Raw genomic sequence first — 19506 nt, forward strand, 5'->3', positions numbered from 1 at the left:
GACCTGGAGCATTTAACCTGGCAGGATATTTCCTCGGACTCTGGTGCCCTGCCTTTGTCCTCCTGTTCTGAAGTGACACCCTGCTGGACACCCCTGTGTGGAGACGGGAAGGGGGCAGTGAGACAGACTGGCGCAGGAGGGAAGCACGTTCCCCCTCTGCCACTGCTGCCCCGGCACAGCGTGTGGCCCCAGGCAGGGCAGCCTGCTGCTCTCGCCGCCCACTCAAGAAACAGACACAGCCAGCTGATCGCTCTCGTGCTTTATTGACACGCCCACTCGGCTCTAAATGCGCTTGCTTATCCTTTTGTACACAATGCCTCCGAGGGTCATGGTCTGAAAGACAAAGAGAGAAGAGATCAGGGGGCGCTGGTACACAATATCCCCTTGTGTGTCACACTTGAGAAAGAGGAGAACTTTGCAGAGACAGGACGGAGGGGGTTCCTAAGGGACCTGGGCCTGTGCAGGCTGTCAGAATGTGGACCGATGTCCCTCACAGGCTAGGGCTGCCTCAGGACAGCAGCGGACAACAGCGCACGCCCAGCCCGGGAGAGCCTGGAGTCCTCTGGGCTTCCAGGCCAACAGAACCCAGGGTCCACCTCCTCAGACCTGTAGCACTGATGACAGATCTGGGTCTCCAAGAACATGGCTGGAAACAATTCCAGCTCTGTGTAACAGTGCTGGACACACTGCCCAGGCACACAGAGAGATCAGCTCTCCAGTGGAACCAGTCACCACTCAAGAGAAACCTAGTCAAGCCGATACTCACATTGATGATCTGGTCTCCACACAGCTCTGTGACCGAATTGATCCCGTTCAGACACACCTTGAGCTTGTTCCCTCCCTCCATCGTCACCACAGCCTGGGGAGCAGAGGACAGGACAGCGAACACGTCACCAATCGCACGTTTACGGCACAAGTTTGTTCAACTCTGCCAACGTCATTTATAATGACAGCAGAATCAGTGTCCCAATCTTTACTCTGTATTCTCTTTAAATCATAAGGTTAAGACCCAAGGTGCTTAAATTGGTCACTTTAAGCCTGAACCAGGACAGCTTAACAGAACTGTTCTCCCAAGCTCTGAAATCGCCTTTTAAAGAAACCCACCAGGCTTTGTGCATCAATGGCACAAACTGATAAACCACGCTGGGTTCCTTCGGGCTGGGTGTGGATTTCTGCCGTCAGCCTCTTCCAGATCTGGGCATCTCTTGGCCACTAGCCTGTAGTTCTGCTTAAAGCAGCTGAATACAGTACAGCTTAAGAAACCAAAGAGAGGTTTTCAGAAGGAGAACAATCGTTCGGTCCCATGGTCAGCAGCTCATTTGGCATTTACCCAGCGGATAAAGAGGCTGAGCCCATTTCTGAGCAGCGCTTGGGAGTGAAGGGAGCCTTTGTTCCGAGAATAAGCCCTTTTCCAAAGGTCGGGTGCTACAGAGGTCTTAACCCAGTGAAGCCGGCGGAGCGGCACTGTCTCCCCCTGCTGGCGGGAAGCGGTGCTGACCTTGACCTTCTCGCCCGTGGGCGTCTGCAGCTCGCTCTCCTGGCCCAGAGTGAACTGGTTCACCAGCACCTTGCTGCCTGTGGTCACCGTCACCTTGAAGGAGTCGCCGCTCTGCTCGATCTCCGAGACGCTCCGGATGTCCTTGCCCTTCTGGACCAGCTCGTCCGGGAGCCCTGGGATTAGGGACAGTCCGGGGCTCAGAAGCAGATCAGCAGAAGGATTAAAAGTTCTCTCAGCGGCTGAAAACAGATCATCCCGTGGCAAGGCGACGAGCCGGTCCGGTCCGGTCCGGAGCTCTCGGATCACGCTGAAACACACCCACCCACCCGGTCGCGGGGGGCCGGAGCCTGTCAGTGGGCACAAGGCAGGGTGCACCCCGAACCCAGGGCAGACTGACGCCCACCTACACACACTCACACCAGGGCCATCTTCCCAAGAGGACAACCAACCTGCCAGCTTGTCTTTGGACTGTGGAAGGAAACCCACACAAACACAGGGAGAACATGCAGACTCCACACAGACAGCACCCCAGGAACTGATCCCAGGGCCCCAGCGCTGCGAGGCAGACATGCTGATCAACCCACCAACCGGGGACAAGCTGGAGATCCGGAGATCCGTCGCCATGGACAAAGGTTCGCAGACGAGCAGTGGGTGATCGTGCAGACGGCACTCCAGGCTAGTAACTGGCTTGGAGTACAGTAACCCGCGACTGCCCCCAGGTGCGGACTAAACTCCTCTGCCGCCAGGGAGCAACACCCCTCGGCTCGGTGAGCGACTGCTCTTCAGCGACCCTGCTGCACCAGAGGACGGCTTCTCCCCTCCGCACGGCGGTGGGATCGGAGCGGAGCAATTCACCGGTCGGTGAACCAAATCAAAGCACCAAGCATTTCAGACCGAGCAGGAGAGTTTAAAGTACAAACTAAAAGATTCAAAATACGTAAACTCAAAGCCCAGACCGACCTCTTATTATAAGTCAAAACCGAGAAGGGGTTTGAAGACATTTCGAGCATTTGGCAGACATTTCAAATTGCAATTTAACAAAAGCAATTCCAGATAAAAATGTTCTTAAACTGACACTGCAAGGTCTCTAAAACTCCCCCTTCGTTTCCCGAGCCAGACTTCACTGTCTCAGGAGCAGCCTTGCATCCGCAGACAGGGTCCGGACCGGACCGTGGTTCCGCGACTCGGACTCGGGAGTCCGGATCAGCCTGAGGGGCGATTCTCCGAAACAGGGCTGGAGTTGCGCGCAGTATCGTGCACCCCGACCCATGTGAGCGCTAGCGAGGCTTATTAAGAGTAGAAACTGTGCTCGTTTCAAACTTTAGGAGTTACAAACGCATTAAACTTTTGTTGTCCTCTACTGCCAAGGTCTACCCAATGTACTGCGAATGCCTGTATACAAACCTGCACCACAAGGCTGTATAGCGTGCACCGAGGGGCTCACAGAGCCCTTATACAGACTATACAGTAGCTTATAAACAACCCTGACTGACTATAGCGTGCACAATCAATCAATCAAGGTTTATTTATTAAATGCACAACAGCGTACTGTACAGCGGTGTTTGTCGGCAATGAAACGCTTTTTTCCGCAAGCTCGCAAGGAGAGATAGGACAGGAGCTGACAGAATTAAGGTCACAGAGTAGAATACAACAATTTATACAATTTACACCGCGGCCGACCCTATTACAACAAATTACACAATTTACAAGATTTACGCAATGAATGACATAACGAGATATGGTGGGGATTGGAGGTGTCGGGGAAAGAAAAAAAACGCAGGTGCATCTTATCAGTTTCAAGTGGACTGACTATTTACCAGTGGTCGTTTGGGTAACTGCTGGTGCCTGTCGTGGTTGGCTGTTTATCAGTCTTAAAAGCAATTCTGAAATCTTTTGGTCTTTGTCTCGATGCTTCGGTATCGTTTTCCAGACGAGCACCGAGGAGCTCACAGAGACCTCATACTGACTACACAGTAACTTACACACAAACCCGACAGAATAGCTGTTATACTCGCACGCAGAACACACCTAAACAACTAAACAACCTGCGGCATCGCCTGAAGCTGCGCGAACCGGCTGCCCAGATTAATAAAGGGTGCAAGCGGAGAACCGAGCCGGCCCAGCCTGGTCAGCCCGCACTCACCGATCGCCTTCATGAAGGGCTCGAAGTTCTCATGAGACACCAGCTCGTATTTCCCGGTGAACGCCATCGCTGCGGTCGGGCGGCGGGAGCGCGCAGGGACCGGGTGGTTTATAGGGCGGGGGGGCGGCGCGCCGGGGCGGTCGGATGACCTCAGGCCCGCTGAGGACCGCGGCAGGCCCACCTCTAGCCCTGATCAGATAAGATAAGGGCCAAGGAGTGGAGCCTCTCAGCGCTGGTGTCGGCAGCTCCGGGACTTAAAGGATCTCGCTGTCTGCTGTTTTCGGAATTACATCAAAACACAGCGATCATGGGGATACACCAGTCTGATTGGGGTACAGCCCTATATAAACTCCTGTGGTACACTATATAAACTCCTGTACTACACTACACAGACTCCTGTACTACACTATATCAACTCCTGTAATACAGTTTATAGACTCCTGTACTACACTATATTAACTCATGTAATACAGTTTATAGACTCCTGTACTACACTATATAAACTCCTGTACTACAGTTTATAGACTCCTGCACTACACTACACAGACTCCTGTACTACACTACACAGACTCCTGTCCTACAGTTTATAGACTCCTGTACTACACTATATCAACTCCTGTACTACAGTTTATGGACTCCTGTACTACACTACACAGACTCCTGTACTACAGTTTATAGACTTCTCTATTGCACTGCAGTATACTGTATACCCCATGCATTGCACCATGTAAACCCTTTAAGTATTTAATAACAAAATTGCATAACCTTTTTTAGAATTCAGTTTTTAATTTTTTTTTAATCCAGAGCACAATTTGTTTCAAGTTGTTAGGAATGATAAAACATATGGACGAAAAGTCAGAGCAGTGTCTGAATTGTCAGTGCTGTGCAGTGGGAGAGTAAAGGTTTCTCTGCTGTACAGAGCTGGGGCTGTGGAGGTCTAGGCTGTCCAATGTGCGCAGAGACACCTGATAACTCGCACTGTTACAGAAGTTACAAAAGTCACAGACAGCAAGAGTTCTGCAGTCAAAGCAAAGATCAGTGTGACCACAGGTTACCTGCTGGGCTGTTATCAGTGCAGGGAGTCACCAGGTACAGGGTGTGTCTGAGCGAAGGTGTGTGTGTTTTAGCATCACTCATGCAGCGCAAATAGCACAAACTGTGAGAAAACGTCCCCAGAAATAACAGTAGCTCCTGACATACAGGTGATGTAAGGATGTCATATTTTCTTAGAAATCAGAAGGCATCTTCTTTAAATCCAAAGGAGCCTAAACAATTTGTTTCTGGTCTGTTTTCACCTCATGTGGAGCTACTTGAATAGAAAGCGAACCAGAAAGAGAATTTGATTGAAACCCACGCAAACACAGGGAGAGCAGATGAACTCCAGAGAGAAAACGCCCCAGGTCTAGGACTGAGCCCAGGGCCCCAGCACTGCGAGACAGCATTGCTGCCCATAAATTCAGTCCACCTGGCCTGCAGCAGCACAGATAAACAGACACACACAGTGATGTGTCTGTGTCCCAACAGGAGTTCAGACGTGTCTCCAGGGAGCAGAGTCCAGACTGACTCACTCCTGTTACTTGTGACCCTAATACTGTAAATGTGATACAAGAGATGCTCATCAGAAAGGCTTAATGTGTCTGAGTTTATTGGTCATGATCAGATTTCTGTATGTAAGAAGAAAAACGAGCAAGAAGTGAATCATTTACAAGACTGGCGCCTCTGAGGAACGGACACAGAGCACAGTATCACAGCCGAGAAAACCAGTGAAACATCAGCCCTCGATACAGACAGATGCAGGGTTTTGGTAGGGTTCAGGTAGACAAAATAACTGTAAATACAAAGTGAGAAATATTGAGCTAGAAGATGATACAGTTCTTGTGAAAAAGACCTGGGTGACTATGTCGACACATCGCTTAGCCTGCGTCTCCCAGGCAATGTGGGAAGCAATAAAAATACCAGGATATCTAGTGAAAAGTGAGGGAACCCTAGGGAAAAGATTTAAATCAAAGCTGGTCGTGTCGAAGATGTCAGGCTGCATTTAGAATGGTGTGTACAATGATCAGAAGAGGGAGAGACTGAGGTTCCCGCTCTGCTGTCAGAGCTGGCCGTGTGTCTGCGTGTCGGCAGCAGAGGGCGCTGTCCGGCAGGCAGCGGGTTCCCTCGCCCCGTGCCCCGTGCCCCGTGCCCTGTGGGCGGAGTGTGTGGAAGAGCAGGCGTGGACTCTGCCCCGAGACCCGCTCCGGGACCCGGGCCGCCCACTGCGCCGTGTCCAGCGCTCGGCTCGGCCGAAGTGACCGCGGTGCGGACGGCAGGACACGCAGTCTCGCTGGTGACGCCAGTCCTAATAATAGCCGCGGTCTGTAACAGGCTGAAGCTGCATTCGCAGTGCTGTGCGTAGAAAGTCCACAGTAACCGCAGCGACGAGCCTGTAAGTGCGGACTGTGTGCCTTCTTGCGTGTGAGAAAACTCTACAGATACCGTTTCTCTGTGTGAAGTGTGTGTGTCAGGTCAGTGTATTTCTCTTGTGAAGTGTGTGTGTCAGGTCAGTGTATTTCTCTTGTGAAGTGTGTGTGTCTGGTCAGTGTATTTCTCTTGTGAAGTGTGTGTGTCAGGTCAGTGTATTTCTCTTGTGAAGTGTGTGTGTCTGGTCAGTGTATTTCTCTTGTGAAGTGTGTGTGTCAGGTCAGTGTATTTCTCTTGTGAAGTGTGTGTGTCAGGTCAGTGTATTTCTCTTGTGAAGTGTGTGTGTCTGGTCAGTGTATTTCTCTTGTGAAGTGTGTGTGTCTGGTCAGTGTATTTCTCTTGTGAAGTGTGTGTGTCTGGTCAGTGTATTTCTCTTGTGAAGTGTGTGTGTCAGGTCAGTGTATTTCTCTTGTGAAGTGTGTGTGTCAGGTCAGTGTATTTCTCTTGTGAAGTGTGTGTGTCTGGTCAGTGTATTTCTCTTGTGAAGTGTGTGTGTCTGGTCAGTGTATTTCTCTTGTGAAGTGTGTGTGTCAGGTCAGTGTATTTCTCTTGTGAAGTGTGTGTGTCTGGTCAGTGTATTTCTCTTGTGAAGTGTGTGTGTCTGGTCAGTGTATTTCTCTGTGTTGTCTGGTGTGTCATGCATGTTGACCAGAGTGTTGTCCAGTATGTTATGTGTGTTGACCAGTGGGCAGTCCAGTTTGTAATGTGTGTTGACTAGTGTGTAATGTGTGTTTTCTATTGTGTGCATATTGACCAGAGTGACCAGTGTGTCCTGCGTGTTGGCCAGTGTGTTATGTGTGTTGGCCAGTATGTTGTCCAGTGTGTTGTGTGTGTTGTCCAGTATGCTGTCTGTGTTGTCCACTGCGTCCGGTGTGTTGACCAGTGTGTTGTCCAGTATGCTCTGTGTGTTGTCCAGTGTGTCCTACATGTTGACCAGTGTGTCCTGTGCTGGCAGGACCATGCGCTACTGCAGCACGCGTGGAGCTGTGAGGGGGCGGGGCTTCGAGGACGTGCTGTTCTCTGGCTTCGCGGAGGACGGGGGCATGTTCATGCCTGAGGAGCTGCCCTCTGTGCCCCCTGCCACGCTGCGCCTCTGGAGCGCCCTGTCCTACCCCCAGCTGGTGGAGGAGGTCTGTGCCCTCTTCATCCCCCCAGAGGTCATTCCCCGAGAGGAGCTGAATGGTGAGACTGGCAGGGCTGCTCTCAGTGTCTCTGCCTGCAGGGCTCAGGGCTGCTCTCAGTGCCTGCAGGGCTCAGGGCTGCTCTCAGTGTCTCTGCCTGCAGGGCTCAGGGCTGCTCTCAGTGTCTCTGCCTGCAGGGCTCAGGGCTGCTCTCAGTGTCTCTGCCTGCAGGGCTCAGGGCTGCTCTCAGTGCCTGCAGGGCTCAGGGCTGCTCTCAGTGTCTCTGTCTGCGGGGCTCAGGGCTGCTCTCAGTGTCTCTGCCTGCCTGTATGTGTCCTTGACTCCTGGTTCTGTGTTGGCAGCCCTGCTGTCTCGGGCGCTCAGGGGGTTCTCTGTGCCTGAAGCAGTGCGGATGGTGAGGCTGCAGGATGGGCTGGCAGTCCTGGAGCTGTGGCACGGTGCCACCCTGGCCTTCAAGGACCTGGCCATGAGCTGCACAGCGCAGCTGATTGGACACTTCCTCAAGAGGCAGAAGAGACACGTCACTATCCTCGTGGGTAAGAGACAGGCCTGGTCTGCTTTTCAGTCTGTGTGCACCTGGAGCTCTATCTGCCTGTAAATTCAATTCAAGAACTGGACTGGTAAATTTCAGTGTTGCTAAGCATATACAGTCAATACATCATCTACAGACATTAGACAACACATAGCTATTGAGAGACAGGCTCAGTCTGTTCCTCAGGCTGGGACAGGAGATCACACACTGTATTATTATTATTGAGAGACAGGCTCACTGTCTGTTCCTCAGGCTGGGACAGGAGATCACACTCTGTATTATTATTATTGAGAGACGGGCTCACTGTCTGTTCCTCAGGCTGGGACAGGAGATCACACACTGTATTATTATTATTGAGAGACAGGCTCACTGTCTGTTCCTCAGGCTGGGACAGGAGATCACACACTGTATTATTATTATTGAGAGACAGGCTCACTGTCTGTTCCTCAGGCTGGGACAGGAGATCACACACTGTATTATTATTATTGAGGGACAGGCTTACTGTCTGTTCCTCAGGCTGGGACAGGAGATCACACACTGTATTATTATTATTGAGAGACAGGCTCACTGTCTGTTCCTCAGGCTGGGACAGGAGATCACACACTGTATTATTATTATTGAGAGACAGGCTCACTGTCTGTTCCTCAGGCTGGGACAGGAGATCACACACTGTATTATTATTATTGAGAGACAGGCTCACTGTCTGTTCCTCAGGCTGTGACAGGAGATCACACACTGTATTATTATTATCGAGAGACATGCTCACTGTCTGTTCCTCAGGCTGTGACAGGAGATCACACGCTGTATTATTGATACATATATACTGTATGCACAGATGATATCATGCTAAGCTCCCATCCTGGGTGACCTGGAGGCGACCATTGATAAATGTTAGTTTCTTTGTGGTCAGAGAGCCCAAACTTACTTCCTCTTTCTCTCACACAGATGTCTGACACCTTATCTTAATTTAGCATATGTGTGAAGACAAGGCAGTCTTTTGCAAAAACAGCTTAAGTATACTTCTGCTAATGCTTATTTGATTTTATTAAAGCATTATTAAGCATATTATTTTGCAAATTGATAGATACATTTCCGTTCATTCAATATCTCTCTGTCTGTCTGTATCCCTCTCAGTATCTCTCTGAAGCTCTGTCCCTCTGTCCCTTTGTATTCAATTCAATTCAAGATGCTTTACTGGCATGACCAATTAATTGATCAGTGTTTCCAAAGCATATACAATTAGCATAAAATCTAGGCACAATCCTAATACATTTACAGACAAACATACAGTATGGAGCATTATTGGGAGACAGACTCACTGGGTTGTGAAAGGAGATCACATACTGGGCTGCCAGTTCAACTGAGTTTCCTCCTCCCTCTCCCAGTAGGATTGGGAGCTGTTGTGATTCTGGCAGGTGTGGGAATTCTGAGATTTGTAAGATTTGTAAATTCTAGATTTGTAAATTTGGGGAAGAAAGTCTAATCCCAGAATATGTGTCACAGTGCAGTAGAAAGTGCACCTCTGTCTCTGTTTCTTCCTGTTGGCAGTGGGAGCACACCATCCAGAGAATCAATGCCGAGATCTCACGGTGCTGCGCCCTGCTCCCAAACGTCTACCTGGCCCATCACTCCACCCTTGGACCACAGCATCTACACGACCATAAACACCTCAAAAAACAGACCATTGGACTCTTCACAAAAACTCTGAAAGACACCACACCTCCAGAGAGCACTGACCCCACTGCTCCTGTCTCCTCCTCCACAGAGCACTGACCCCACTGCTCCTGTCTCCTCCTCCTCCAGAGAGCACTGACCCCACTGCTCCTGTCTCCTCCTCCTCCACAGAGCACTGACCCCACTGCTCCTGTCTCCTCCTCCTCCACAGAGCACTGACCCCACTGCTCCTGTCTCCTCCTCCAGAGAGCACTGACCCCACTGCTCCTGTCTCCTCCTCCTCCAGAGAGCACTGACCCCACTGCTCCTGTCTCCTCCTCCACAGAGCACTGACCCCACTGCTCCTGTCTCCTCCTCCTCCAGAGAGCACTGACCCCACTGCTCCTGTCTCCTCCTCCTCCAGAGAGCACTGACCCCACTGCTCCTGTCTCCTCCTCCTCCAGAGAGCACTGACCCCACTGCTCCTGTCTCCTCCTCCTCCAGAGAGCACTGACCCCACTGCTCCTGTCTCCTCCTCCTCCAGAGAGCACTGACCCCACTGCTCCTGTCTCCTCCTCCTCCAGAGAGCACTGACCCCACTGCTCCTGTCTCCTCCTCCTCCAGAGAGCAGTGACCCCACTGCTCCTGTCTCCTCCTCCTCCACAGAGCACTGACCCCACTGCTCCTGTCTCCTCCTCCTCCAGAGAGCACTGACCCCACTGCTCCTGTCTCCTCCTCCACAGAGCACTGACCCCACTGCTCCTGTCTCCTCCTCCTCCTCCAGAGAGCACTGACCCCACTGCTCCTGTCTCCTCCTCCTCCAGAGAGCACTGACCCCACTGCTCCTGTCTCCTCCTCCTCCAGAGAGCACTGACCCCACTGCTCCTGTCTCCTCCTCCTCCAGAGAGCACTGACCCCACTGCTCCTGTCTCCTCCTCCTCCAGAGAGCACTGACCCCACTGCTCCTGTCTCCTCCTCCTCCTCCACAGAGCACTGACCCCACTGCTCCTGTCTCCTCCTCCTCCAGAGAGCACTGACCCCACTGCTCCCGTCTCCTCCTCCTCCACAGAGCACTGACCCCACTGCTCCCGTCTCCTCCTCCTCCAGAGAGCACTGACCCCACTGCTCCTGTCTCCTCCTCCTCCAGAGAGCACTGACCCCACTGCTCCTGTCTCCTCCTCCTCCACAGAGCACTGACCCCACTGCTCCTGTCTCCTCCTCCACAGAGCACTGACCCCACTGCTCCTGTCTCCTCCTCCTCCAGAGAGCACTGACCCCACTGCTCCTGTCTCCTCCTCCTCCACAGAGCACTGACCCCACTGCTCCTGTCTCCTCCTCCTCCAGAGAGCACTGACCCCACTGCTCCTGTCTCCTCCTCCTCCACAGAGCACTGACCCCACTGCTCCTGTCTCCTCCTCCTCCAGAAAGCACTGACCCCACTGCTCCTGTCTCCTCCTCCTCCAGAAAGCACTGACCCCACTGCTCCTGTCTCCTCCTCCTCCAGAGAGCACTGACCCCACTGCTCCTGTCTCCTCCTCCTCCACAGAGCACTGACCCCACTGCTCCTGTCTCCTCCTCCACAGAGCACTGACCCCACTGCTCCTGTCTCCTCCTCCTCCAGAGAGCACTGACCCCACTGCTCCTGTCTCCTCCTCCTCCACAGAGCACTGACCCCACTGATCCTGTCTCCTCCTCCTCCACAGAGCACTGACCCCACTGCTCCTGTCTCCTCCTCCTCCAGAGAGCACTGACCCCACTGCTCCTGTCTCCTCCTCCTCCACAGAGCACTGACCCCACTGCTCCTGTCTCCTCCTCCACAGAGCACTGACCCCACTGCTCCTGTCTCCTCCTCCACAGAGCACTGACCCCACTGCTCCTGTCTCCTCCTCCTCCAGAGAGCACTGACCCCACTGCTCCTGTCTCCTCCTCCTCCAGAGAGCACTGACCCCACTGCTCCTGTCTCCTCCTCCTCCAGAGAGCACCGACCCCACTGCTCCTGTCTCCTCCTCCTCCAGAGAGCACCGACCCCACTGCTCCTGTCTCCTCCTCCTCCAGAGAGCACTGACCCCACTGCTCCTGTCTCCTCCTCCTCCAGAGAGCACTGACCCCACTGCTCCTGTCTCCTCCTCCTCCAGAGAGCACTGACCCCACTGCTCCTGTCTCCTCCTCCTCCAGAGAGCACTGACCCCACTGCTCCTGTCTCCTCCTCCAGAGAGCACTGACCCCACTGCTTCACCCACAGGGACCTCTGGGGACACGGGCAGCTCTGCCATCCACAGTGTACGCGGACTGGAGGGCATCGACATTGTGGTAGTTTTTCCCAGTGGGCGCTGTACTGCTGTTCAGGAGAGACAGATGACCACTGTGCTGGAGGACAACGTGCATGTCTTTGCAGGTCAGAACACACAGCTCACAGGGTGGATACTGGCCACTGATCAGACAGTCTGTCACTGGATAGATACACTCAGGCCACTGGGAGGTCACTGGGCAGATACACTCAGCCCACTGGGAGGTCACTGGGCAGATACACTCAGGCCACTGGACGGGCACTGGGCAGATACACTCAGCCCACTGGGTCACTGGGCAGATACACTCAGCCCACTGGGTCACTGGGCAGTTATACTCAGGCCACTGGACGGACACTGGGCAGATACACTCAGCCCACTGGGAGGTCACTGGGCAGATACACTCAGGCCACTGGATGGACACTGGGCAGATACACTCAGCCCACTGGGAGGTCACTGGGCAGATACACTCAGGCCACTGGATGGACACTGGGCAGATACACTCAGGCCACTGGGAGGTCACTGGGCAGATACACTCAGGCCACTGGGAGGTCACTGGGCAGATACACTCAGGCCACTGGACGGGCACTGGGCAGATACACTCAGGCCACTGGACGGACACTGGGCAGATACACTCAGCCCACTGGAAGGTCACTGGGCAGATACACTCAGGCCACTGGAAGGTCACTGGGCAGATACACTCAGGCCACTGGGAGGTCACTGGGCAGATACACTCAGCCCACTGGGAGGTCACTGGGCAGATACACTCAGGCCACTGGACGGGCACTGGGCAGATACGCAGCCACAGCACATGGTCATACTGCAGCACCCTCGGGTGGAGCTGTCCCGGCAGACTGACAGCGCCTCGTCTCTCCCAGCGGAGGGCAGCTGTGACGACATTGATGTGATCACCCGGCGCCTCTTCGCCGACAGCCGGTTCGTGAAGCGCCACAGCCTGATGAGTCTGAACTCGGTGAACTGGGCGCGCGTCCTGGTGCAGACGGCACACTTCTTCTACGCCTACCTGCAGTGCTGCCCGCTCGACGCCACGCCCCTGCCACTCCTCGAGGTGGTCGTGCCCACCGGGGGGGCCGGCAACATCGCAGGTAGGGGGCGCCGCTGTCACAGTTTTGTATGCTGGGAAGAAGGGCAGCTGGACTGCCTCGTCACCCTGGGCAGGACTGCCCTACCTCCCAGCCCTGCCCACACGCCTGCTGAGGAGTCGGGTCCCGATGCCATCGACACCCGCCAGCCTCAGAACAGCCCTGCTGAAGCACCACAGATCAGAGTCGGCCCAGTTACACACGAGCGTAACAGAAATCCCAAACTTAGTTACCGTCGGATTCTGAAAACGCCGAGTGACCAGGGCAAGACAAGTAACCAAAGACTCACCCTTACAAAGCACAGGCTGAAGGTCTGAGGGACCAGGAAACAGAGGGAGGCAGTGTGGGCCAGTGGGTAGAGCCCAGAGAGAGGGAGGCAGTGTGGGCCAGTGGGTAGAGTCCAGAGAGAGGGAGGCAGTGTGGGCCAGTGGGTAGAGCCCAGAGAGAGGGAGGAAGTGTGGGCCAGTGGGTAGAGCCCAGAGAGAGGGAGGCAGTGTGGGCCAGTGGGTAGAGCCCAGAGAGACGGAGGCAGTGTGGGCCAGTGGGTAGAGCCCAGAGAGAGGGAGGCAGTGTGGGCCAGTGGGTAGAGCTGAGAGAGGGAGGCAGTGTGGGCCAGTGGGTAGAGCCCAGAGAGAGGGAGGCAGTGTGGGCCAGTGGGTAGAGCCGAGAGAGGGAGGCAGTGTGGGCCAGTGGGTAGAGCTGAGAGAGGGAGGCAGTGTGGGCCAGTGGGTAGAGCAGAGAGAGGGAGGCAGTGTGGGCCAGTGGGTAGAGCTGAGAGAGGGAGGCAGTGTGAGCCAGTGGGTAGAGCTGAGAGAGGGAGGCAGTGTGGGCCAGTGGGTAGAGCCCAGAGAGAGGGAGGCAGTGTGGGCCAGTGGGTAGAGCCCAGAGAGAGGGAGGCGGTGTGGGACAGTGTTTAGAGAAGCTCGCCTGATCGTCTCCCAGCTGGGTGATTCTCTCGCCTCCAGCGGGTTGCGTCGCACTGAGGATGGGGCTGCCCCTGCGGCTGGTCGCCATGGTGAATGAGAACGACATCGTGCGGCGGGCAGTGCAGAGCGGCGATTTCTCCCAGGCACCATCGGTGGCACACACACTGGCGCCCAGCATCGACATACAGGTATGACCCAGCAGAGCGGGACTCCTCTCTGCGCTCTGGGGGCTGGTCACTGGTCAGCGCAGTCCTGCGGCCCCTCGTGCCCTCTGCCCCACACCTGCAGCCTCCGGTCCTCGTCCCCCAGACAGCCCAGGCGCAGGAGCTCCCTCTGCTGGCTGGCGCTGAGCCCAGGGGCCGAGTCCTGGCCAGGAGGGAGCAGATCTATAGACAGTCCGTCTGCTTTCATCGCAAGGGGGCGCTAGGGCTCAGCAGAGGAGCACAAGCTTTCCCTGCGTGTCCCAGTCATAAAGCAGAGGTGCCCCAGCCCTCCCAGTTTCCTGAAAGAGCTGGCAAGAGTTGTTTGGACTGATGCTGCCGGGTCCTGGCAGGAGTGCACAAAGGTCATGTTTTCTCAGCGTGTTGGAGGCCCCTCCTGCTGTACGTCCTTGTCTGCAGTCCTGTAGCTCTCTCTCTCACTGGGGAAAGTGCTGGTTGTCTTCAGTGGTGACGGTTTGAACTTACTGAATCGTCTGAGAGTCCGGTACTTAATGACTCCTAGGAATCGTTCAGCCGTAACAACAAGGCGACACGTACAGATTCAAAGGATACCACTTACAAATGTATTTACCCAATAATAAAAGTGTAAAATGAACTGGTACAGGAATTAAATTCTACAGTATATGAATGAATGTACCCTGATACAGAGAGCTGGTCACTTGCGCAGGGATTACAAGGACACTGATGATAACAGTGTAGAAATGCTTTCACTCTACTGTCATGCCCGAGCAGGCACGGTGATCAGTCCCACACAGCGGGTGGCCAATTCAACTATTATTCAATTATTATCTCCTTATTAGTTTGATTTTTCTTTAAATACTCCCCTCTCCGTTCACTCAGGGCTCTGTCATTAGCTGAGCTGCTGTGCGTTTGCTGCCGCCTAGTTTCCTTACACCAGTTTTCTGTTTTTTTCTACCTCTCTGCACTTGCTTTCTCACTTCAGGGCTTGCCCTGTTCTTGGCCACTACTGCTCTCCAGCCCTGAGTGCTGGGTTTACTTTGCATCTTTCTTTTCGTTTTGGCTGCCCTTTGTGTTGTGTTGCGGTGTCCCCCACCTCGCTGTGTCTGAGACCTGCTGGTGAGCTCTCCTTCAGACCCGTGGTTAGTGTGGAGCTGGGCAGCTGCCAGGGTCCTGGAGACAGAGAGGGCGAGGGGCGACCGTCATGTTTTTCCCCAGACTGCAGGTTCCTCACCAGCAGGTGACCTGCAGGTAGGGTTCGAGGACCATGACTCTGTTGTAAAGTCATAGACAAAGAGGCATCAGTGTGGAAACTGTTGCTGTCGACTCTGGTTCATAGTGAATCAATTTATGACATCCTAGTTTGTCTGAAATCTTCACATTCTGCTTATCGGGGGCCCATTTTACCAGTAATTGCACTAATTACCATCAGAGCTAAGCTGCACTTGGTATATTTTCAGTTCAAGGCAACAGAAAGATAATAAAATCTTTCTGAACACTTCTGCTGCATTAAGGTCATAACCTTCCTACTACGTCTGTTACGGTGATGTGTTTATAGCTTGCAAGGTGCTGGACTGCTCAGGACTGCACTTGCACCTTGATTACAAGCTTGCTTCTGGCATCGGACCATGAAGGTGCTGGAAATCAGTGATTCTGTGAATTAAACTTGTGGAATTTGAATCTGATGAGAAACATTTAATGTTAGACAGCAAGCAGACATGGAAATTGCATTTGGTAATACAGAAGCTAACACGCATCAAAGAACGGGAGTAGAGAGTGTTGTCCAGGGCAGGCAGTGTGATGAGAGGGCAGAGCCTGGTTCTGTGTCTCCCTAGGATCCCTACAATATGGAGAGGGTGTTCTGGCTGCTGTCTGGGTGTGATGGGGTCCTGGTCAAGGGGCTGATGGAGGAATTCTACAGGACTGGGAGCCTGGCTCTTCCAAACACACTGCACAGAGAGGTCAGTATATACACACTGGACGGAAGGGTCAGCACACACACACTGGACAGAAAGGTCAGTACACACACAGCACAGAGAGGTCAGCACACACACACTGCACAGAGAGGTCAGCACACACACACGAAGAGAGGTCAGCACACACACACACTGCACAGAGAGGTCAGTATGTACACACTGCACAGAGAGGTCAGTACATACAGTACATACAGTACATAGTCTCTGCTGTACAGTGTCTCTCTGTGTGCTGTACAGTGTCTCTCTTCACTGTACAGTTTTAGTGTCTCTCTGTGTTGTACAGTCTCTCTCTGTGTTGTACAGTCTCTCTCTGTGCGGTAGAGTCTCTCTCTGTGCTGTACAGTGTCAGTGTCACTGTGTGTGCTGTACAGTCTCTCTCTGTGCGGTACAGCCTCTCTCTTCACTGTACAGTGTCAGTGTCTCTCTGTGTTGTACAGTCTCTCTCTGTGCGGTACAGTCTCTCTCTGTGCTGTTCAGTATCAGTGTCACTGTGTGCTGTACAGTCTCTCTCTGTGTTGTACAGTCTCTCTCTGTGCTGTACGGTGTCAATCTCTCTCTATGGCTCTCTCTTCCCAGTTGTCGGCAGTGCTGCGCTCTGGCTCAGTGTCAGATTCTGAGATCATGGAGACGATGCGGAGGTGCTGGGAGGAGAGTGGGTACCTGCTGTGTCCCCACAGTGCCGTCGCTGTGTGGCACCACTACCACTGCCCCTTGGTGCCTGGACAGCCCAGGTCAGGCACTGACCAGCACAAAACTGCATCACATGGCACAACCTGCTTAACACAGCACTTTCAGTACTCTCCCCAGTGTCCCTGTATAAAACAGCACGTTTGAATCCCAATCACACTGCACAGCACAGCACTGCACAGCACCCTGATCTCACTGCACAGCACTGCACTGAACCCCAATCTCACAGCACTGCACCCCAATCTCTCTGCACAGCACTGCACTGAACCCCAATCTCACAGCACTGCACCCCAATCTCTCTGCACAGCACTGCACTGAACCCCAATCTCACAGCACTGCACCCCAATCTCTCTGCACAGCACTGCACTGAACCCCAATTTCTGCACAGCACTTCACTGCACCCCAATCTCACTGCACCCCAATTTCTCAACACTACACAGCAGTGCACTGCACCCCAATCTCACTGCACTGCACTGCACCCCAATCTCTCTGCACTGGACCCTAGTCTCACTGCACTGCACCCCAATCTCTCTGCACTGGACCCTAGTCTCACTGCACTACACCCCAGTCTCAGTGCACAGCACACCAGTGAGGGCTTCATGCCCAAACAAACATGGCGTCTCATCTTGTGTAGTCTGACGTGTCAAGCTGATCTGCAGTTTCTCCTTGAACCCGACTCCTCGCAGTGCCCCTTACAGCCCGAGTCCTGGAGTTGACTGCTGCTCCGGCTCGGGCTCCTGGGAGAGTCCGCAGGGCAGCGGGACTGCCCGGACCTCCCGAAGGAGCCCAGCACTGTCCCCGTCCAGACCCCAGCGGCACCCTGCTTCTGGCGGTGTTGCCACTGTGTGTTCTGCCCCGCCAGGTGTTGCTTGGCAACAGCGTCGCCGGCTAAGTTCCGGGAGGCGGTGCTGAAGGCGGGATTGACTCCTGACATTCCTGCCGAGGTGCGAGCCCTGGAAACCATGGCGACGCGCTGTGAGCTGCTGAGGAAGGGAGAGGACTGGGAGGCCGCGCTGAGAGAGAAGATGGAGGGCGTCTTCCGAGCCAGGCGCGGTGGGGGCCTGGGGTGGTCCCCTGCCGTGCGGGGGGCTTGTCCCAGCGAGTCTCATGTGCCGCGAGCGTGTCCGTGAGAGCACATGGCCCGGGGGCGGAGTTCGTTAACATGAAATAAAATAAAATCTGTCCGAGCCCTCAGGGGAGCTCTGGGCTGAACATCCTGCTGTTTCTCACAGTATCGCCCCGTCATTCCTTCTCTTACTCTTTCAAAGTCTTGTTTCCCCCAGTGGTCACTCTCTCGCCTCTTTCCCCCAGTGGTCACTCTCCGGCCTCTTTCTCCCAGTGGTCACTCTCTGGCCTCTTTCTCCCAGTGGTCACTCTCCGGCCTCTTTCCCCCAGTGGTCTCTTTCCCCCAGTGGTCACTCTCCGGCCTCTTTCTCCCAGTGGTCACTCTCTGGCCTCTTTCCCCCAGTGGTCACTCTCTGGCCTCTTTCTCCCAGTGGTCACTCTCCGGCCTCTTTCCCCCAGTGGTCTCTTTCCCCCAGTGGTCACTCTCTGGCCTCTTTCCCCCAGTGGTCACTCTCCAGCCTCTTTCCCCCAGTGGTCTCTTTTCCCCAGTGGTCACTCTCTGGCCTCTTTCCCCCAGTGGTCACTCTCCGGCCTCTTTCTTTCAGTGGTCACTCTCCGGTCTCTTTCCCCCAGTGGTCACTCTCTGGCCTCTTTCTCCCAGTGGTCTCTTTCCCCCAGTGGTCACTCTCTGGCCTCTTTCTCCCAGTGGTCTCTTTCCCCCAGTGGTCACTCTCTGGCCTCTTTCTCCCAGTGGTCACTCTCTGGCCTCTTTCCCCCAGTGGTCTCTTTCCCCCAGTGGTCACTCTCCGGCCTCTTTCCCCGTGGTCTCTTTCCCCCAGTGGTCACTCTCTGGCCTCTTTCTCCCAGTGGTCACTCTCTGGCCTCTTTCCCCCAGTGTTTAGCAGTCTTACTGCCTGGAGGTAGAAGCTGTCCTGTAGTCTGTTGGACCGAATGCTTTGGTACCGTTTACCGGAGGGTAGGAGGGAGAACAGTTTGTGACTGGGATGACTGGGGTCCCTGAGAATGGACTTGGCCTTCTTCAGACATCTAGCTGAGTACAGACCCCAGTGGTCTCTTTCCCCAAGTCGTCACTCTCTGGCCTCTTTCCCCAGGTGGCCATTCTCTGGTAATGAAGCACAGCCATCTCTGTACACCCCAAGATCCCCATGACTATCACAGTTTCCTTCTTCATTCTTTTTCGTCCTCGTCTGCCTCACAGAGCTGATGTTGCAGGTGGCGTTATCTGGGTGAGAGGGCTGCCCTTTCACCCCCTGCTTGCAGTGCCGAATGACTGGGACAGAACAGTGGAGCTCTCCGCTGAGACTGCCGCTTGATTTGGGGGATCGGGGGGTTTGGGGTCTGGAGCAATGGAAGTTCTGGAGGAAATGGGAGTTTTGGTGATGTATTAAGCCTCAAACAAGGTATGTTGCTGAACCGCTGTCTGAGTGTCAGCAATGAAAGAGAGTCAGCCATGAGCATGCCCGATCTCGTCTGATCTCGGAAGGGCCGGGCCTGGTTTGTACTTGGTTGGGAGACCGCCTGGGAACACCAGGTGCTGTAAGCCTTGTGGCGGGGCGGTGCTCTGTAGCTCAGGATCTGCGCCTGTGGGTGAAGGTTACCGGTTCATATCCTGTGGCCGGCAGAGGAATCCTACTCTGTTGGGCCCTGAGCAAGGCCCTTCACCCCAACTGCTCCTGTGTTTCATGGAGAGCAAGTTGGGGTATGTGAGAAGACAAAATCCTCATACAAGAAATTGTATACGGCCAATAAAGTGATCTTATCTTTATCTCCTCTCTCTGTTGTTTCATCATTTCACTGCACGACTCCGGGCAGGAGCAGCAGTGGAGGAGAAAT

General features: G+C 54.1%; 2 protein-coding genes across 6 annotated transcripts; one reads left to right on the forward strand and one right to left on the reverse strand.

The window, feature by feature from the left end:
• Positions 1 to 244: 244 nt before the first annotated feature.
• On the reverse strand, positions 245 to 3759 carry LOC102694982 (fatty acid-binding protein 1, liver). Of its 2 annotated transcripts, XM_006626498.3 has the most exons (4): positions 3642 to 3751; positions 1499 to 1671; positions 767 to 859; positions 245 to 333 (listed from the first exon to the last, which is right to left on the reverse strand). In XM_006626498.3, the coding sequence occupies exons 1-4, from the start codon at positions 3706 to 3708 to the stop codon at positions 283 to 285; spliced, it is 384 nt and encodes a 127-aa protein (XP_006626561.1). In that variant the 5' UTR covers positions 3709 to 3751; the 3' UTR covers positions 245 to 282. The 2 variants fall into 2 exon arrangements, with proteins under 2 accessions (XP_006626561.1, XP_069043684.1); XM_069187583.1 differs by having other exon boundaries at positions 245 to 859; positions 3642 to 3759.
• Positions 2752 to 19438, forward strand: thnsl2 (threonine synthase-like 2). 4 transcript variants are annotated; one of them, XM_069187575.1, is made up of 9 exons: positions 2752 to 2768; positions 7060 to 7286; positions 7588 to 7782; positions 11674 to 11826; positions 12595 to 12822; positions 13785 to 13933; positions 15760 to 15885; positions 16477 to 16631; positions 17450 to 19438. In XM_069187575.1, coding segments are annotated over exons 1-9 (1503 nt in total). In that variant the 5' UTR covers positions 2752 to 2766; the 3' UTR covers positions 17718 to 19438. The 4 variants fall into 4 exon arrangements, with proteins under 4 accessions (XP_069043676.1, XP_069043677.1, XP_069043678.1 ...); XM_069187576.1 differs by lacking the exon at positions 2752 to 2768 and adding an exon at positions 5537 to 6148; XM_069187577.1 differs by lacking the exon at positions 2752 to 2768 and adding an exon at positions 5538 to 6069.
• The last annotated feature ends 68 nt before the right edge of the window (positions 19439 to 19506 follow it).

The sequence above is a fragment of the Lepisosteus oculatus genome, chromosome 3 (genome assembly GCF_040954835.1).
Source record: "Lepisosteus oculatus isolate fLepOcu1 chromosome 3, fLepOcu1.hap2, whole genome shotgun sequence".
Lineage (NCBI taxonomy): Eukaryota > Metazoa > Chordata > Actinopteri > Semionotiformes > Lepisosteidae > Lepisosteus > Lepisosteus oculatus.